Raw genomic sequence first — 3,993 nt, 5'->3', positions numbered from 1 at the left:
GTACCGAAGCATTGAATTGTGTTTGACTTCAGCATAAAAGGCAAAAAAGTTAGTAAACACTTTTGAGCATCTCTTCATGAAATAAATCCAAGTCATACTAGAAAAATCATCCACAAAAGTAATAAAATACTTATGCCTAGTTTTGGAAATGACAGGCCATGGTCCCCAAACATCAGAATGAGCCAACTCAAAAGCTGACTAAGCCCGCTTATTAACCCTTGGACTTAATGAGTTACCATGATGTTTTGAAAATCAACATGACTCGCATTCTAATGAAGAAATATTTTGGAATTGTCAACAAAGCTTCTTTAGCAAAGGTAGAGAAGGATGTCCATATCGACAATGTGCTTCAAATAGACACACAACACTAGAGCATGCAACAAACTGAGGCACCCATTCATCCAAAATATAGAGATCGACTTGGTAGAGTGTTCGTTAATGATCTATGGGCAGAAAACTATCAAACCAACACCACCAAACATCTGGCTAGAATTCACAAACCTTTACCGATGAAAAGCCACTCTGATCAGAATGATTTCATTAGACACTTTAGGTTTTTAAACCTATGGACCCAGTATCATCAGGACTTCCTTTAGGTAGTGCAAGACTTGGAATATGAATCTCATTGGTAATTCCATGTGGAGATTACAAAGTGAGTTAAAAGCTCTCAGCAAAAGACTCAGTCAATGGTCTAGAAACACCATTGGAGATATTTATGAACAAGTTAACACTTGGGAAGCTAAGGTGCAACTTCTGGAAGAACTAATCCTGCCAATAATACTAAACAAAGCAAGGAGGAATTGAACAAGGAGTATGCATAGTATGTGAATTGGCTCAATATGTAAGAGGCTCTTCTTAGGCAAAAAGTTAGAATCGATTTGTTTAAAGATGGAGATTGTAATGGAAGGTATTTTCACATTGTTATTAGAGATAGGAGGAAGAAACTTCACATTCACGGGATCAAGAACCACAATGATAGATGGATTCATGGGGAAAACAAAATTGCCAAAGCTGCTATTAGGTGTTATAGGAAACTTTTTAATTTGGAGTAGCCTGCTATGAATAACAACTTCTCCTCGAGTGTATTCCAAGTCTAATTACTAATGATGATAATGAAGCACTTCACAAAAATCCTATGGAGGAAGAAATCAAAGATGCAATATTTAGTATGAGTACTGACAACAATGCAGTGCTGGGTTTTATTTGCCCTTACTTTCTTACCATAAATAGGTTTTTGTTTTAGAAAAAGGTTTAATATTTTTACTAGTCCTTTTCTTGTAGGAAAAGGTTTGGGACTCTATAAAAAGAGACTTGTTCTTTCTAACTTAATCACCATTCACAATATAGTCCTATGAGCTTTGAGAGTTTTGGTTAGGGGGGAAATTTGTGGGACACAAGTGATATGTTATCACTTGTGTGAACCTCCCATGTATTCTGAGTGAATTGGTTGAGGTTATTTCTCTCTATATTTTGTACTCTCATATTTATATAGTAGATTGCTCATCTCCTTTGTAGACGTAGGTCGATTGACCAAACCACGTTAAATTTTTGTGTCTTTTGGTGTATTTCTCGTTTGTCTTCTTACTCATGGTCTTTCTAGGTTTGCTTTGCTAGCTTCCATATGACACCTGATTAATTTTTGGTCCTAACATGCACGACCAAATGGCTTCAATGTAAAGTTTTTTCATACTTGTTGGGATATTATTAAATATGACATCTGTGAATTTATTGTTGAATTTTTCTCTCGTAAAAAAGCTTACAAAATATTTCACTCACCCTTGTCTGGCCTTGATTACTAAGGTTGATTTCCCTTCAAATTTCTCTCATCTGAGACCTATTAGTCTAAGCATTTTTTCGAACAAAATTGTTTCCAAAATTTTAGCTAGAAGACTTAATCCTATCCTGTATAGACTCATTTATGTTAATCAAAGTGGCTTTATTACTGGTAGGTTGATCACTGGAAATGTTACGCTTGCTCAAGAAATTGTTCATGGAATGTATAAACCTAATGTTGGTGGTAATATTATTATCAAATTAGACATGGCTAAAGCCTATGATAGAATGAATAGAAATTTTCTTAAAGAAGTCCTTAAAAGATTTGGTTTTTCAGACAAATGGATTGCACTTATATGGAATCTTATTTCTAATGTTTGGTACTCCATTTTGATTAATGGTTTCTTCTTCCCATCTCAGGGTCTCAAATAGGGTCATCCGCTATCTCCCTCACATATAGGAGGTTCATCAATGAAAACTCTAGAGCTGGTATAGGAGGAATCATTGGGGATGCTACTGGTAACCTTATCCTGGCATTCTCAGTCCCTGCTCAAAGCAAGACCAACAATCAAGCTGAAGCTATGGCAACATTATATGTTACAAGATGGTGCAAGCAAGCTGGATATAACAAATATGACTTGGAACTTGATTCTATGTTAGTGGACAACATGATCAAAGATAAGGATACCAAAAATTTGAAGCTGAAAGGAATCATTCGAGACATTAGCCATGCCATGAAAGGGGTAGAAGTAAATGTTTCCCACTGTTATAGAGAAGCCAACAAAATAGCTGACTTATTTGCTAAACAAGCCTCCTTAAGTGAAAGTGGTACCTTCTATTGTTCTTTTCATAAATTTCCTAAAGAGGTGAATGGACTATTTATACTAGATAAGTGGCAACTTCCTAGCATAAGGAAAAGATACGACAAATGTAATTACTTTGTTAGTTGAACCAGTGTATTTTGCTTATAGTATGAAAGTCTATGTCATCTTAGTCTTTCTGTAGATTGTTTAGTTTATCCTCGTTGTTATCTATCAGAGGTTAGGTCCATGTCCCCCTCTACTTTTGTAACTCTTTGGATGTTATAGACATAGTAGAGGTCAAACCTAACACCCCACACTGTTAAGGTGATGGCTTGATTTTATTTTATTTTTAAAAAAAAAGCAATCATGAACTAAATACTACAGGCAACAAAATGTACAAACAGTCAATTAAAGGGGCCACCATTTGGCTCACTTAGTTCGAAGCAACATTCGTAAACTTTGCAAAGAACTATACTATATTGTCAATAGGTCGCAAATTAGGTAACAGAGAAAATATAATCTACTTTTTTCGCTAATCTTGAAGTTTCAACTACAGCTCAATTCCTTCAGCAGATCAGAAACTGGTCACTCCTTACTCTTCTCTACAGGAGACTCGACGTCACTATCTACAGCAGCCACTGCACACTCATGAGAAGTGCTTCCACTTGATACATCTCCCTGCATATAATTGTTGCCCATTGGTGGTGGATACACAAAATAACCATGGTGATGAGCCATTGGAAAATTAGGAGGCAGGTGATTGGGCATGAGGCTGCATTAACCATATGGCGCTTCAATGGCAAAGGATCTCCTCTGAGGGATCCACACCCACCACCATCAAGCTCACGATAACGCTGAAAGTACAAAGTCAAGTGTTCAACTTAGTCATCAAAACCAAGCGTGTTCATGGCCCAAAGCAAGTCTTCAGCAGTGATTGTCTTGCGCTGCTTAAGCTTGCAACAATCGTTAGCTTCGCCTGTTACAAAGCTTATGAACTCAGAGACACATTCTTGGATGACCCGTTTGGATTTGTCGGCTATCTTAGCATTGGGAGGAAGGATCTTGTGCATGTTTCTGACCACGTTGGCTATTGGCATGAATCGGTCTTGCTCCCGAATGGGGCATTCTGAATCTTCTGCATTGGCAGCAATTTCCTGGTTGAGATGAGAAGGCAGTTCCATGCTTCTCTCTATATCTTAATTTCACACAACAACAAAGCATCAGAGTGAAATGAAAAAGAAGTGTAGTGTATATAATCAAAATATTCATCTAATTTCATCACAACTAGCTAGGCTTTTGTAGTCCAAATGTCCAATTAAACATTAATAAATCACATTTGCTATTAACTAACTTTTCAAGTATCGAAGCAATTACAAAACTAATGGCGCACGTATATATATGTTTCACTAATTATTAG

The 3,993-nt window shown here is 36.7% G+C and overlaps 1 protein-coding gene across 1 annotated transcript; it reads right to left on the bottom strand.

Annotated features, from left to right (window-relative positions):
- Positions 1-3,457: 3,457 nt before the first annotated feature.
- On the bottom strand, positions 3,458-3,757 carry LOC107062176 (nuclear transcription factor Y subunit B-6-like). The gene has a single exon (XM_015312518.1). It carries the CDS (start codon positions 3,755-3,757, stop codon positions 3,458-3,460), a length of 300 nt encoding a protein of 99 aa, XP_015168004.1.
- Between the last annotated feature and the right edge of the window lie 236 nt (positions 3,758-3,993).

Source organism: Solanum tuberosum, unplaced genomic scaffold, assembly GCF_000226075.1.
Source record: "Solanum tuberosum cultivar DM 1-3 516 R44 unplaced genomic scaffold, SolTub_3.0 scf00206, whole genome shotgun sequence".
In the NCBI taxonomy this organism is placed as follows: domain Eukaryota; kingdom Viridiplantae; phylum Streptophyta; class Magnoliopsida; order Solanales; family Solanaceae; genus Solanum; species Solanum tuberosum.
This window is presented reverse-complemented; position numbering and strand designations above follow the sequence as displayed.

Coding starts and splice junctions, on each gene's coding strand:
- LOC107062176 (XM_015312518.1), bottom strand. CDS start 3,757: ATGGAACTGCCTTCTCATCTCAACCAGGAAATTGCTGCCAATGCAGAA.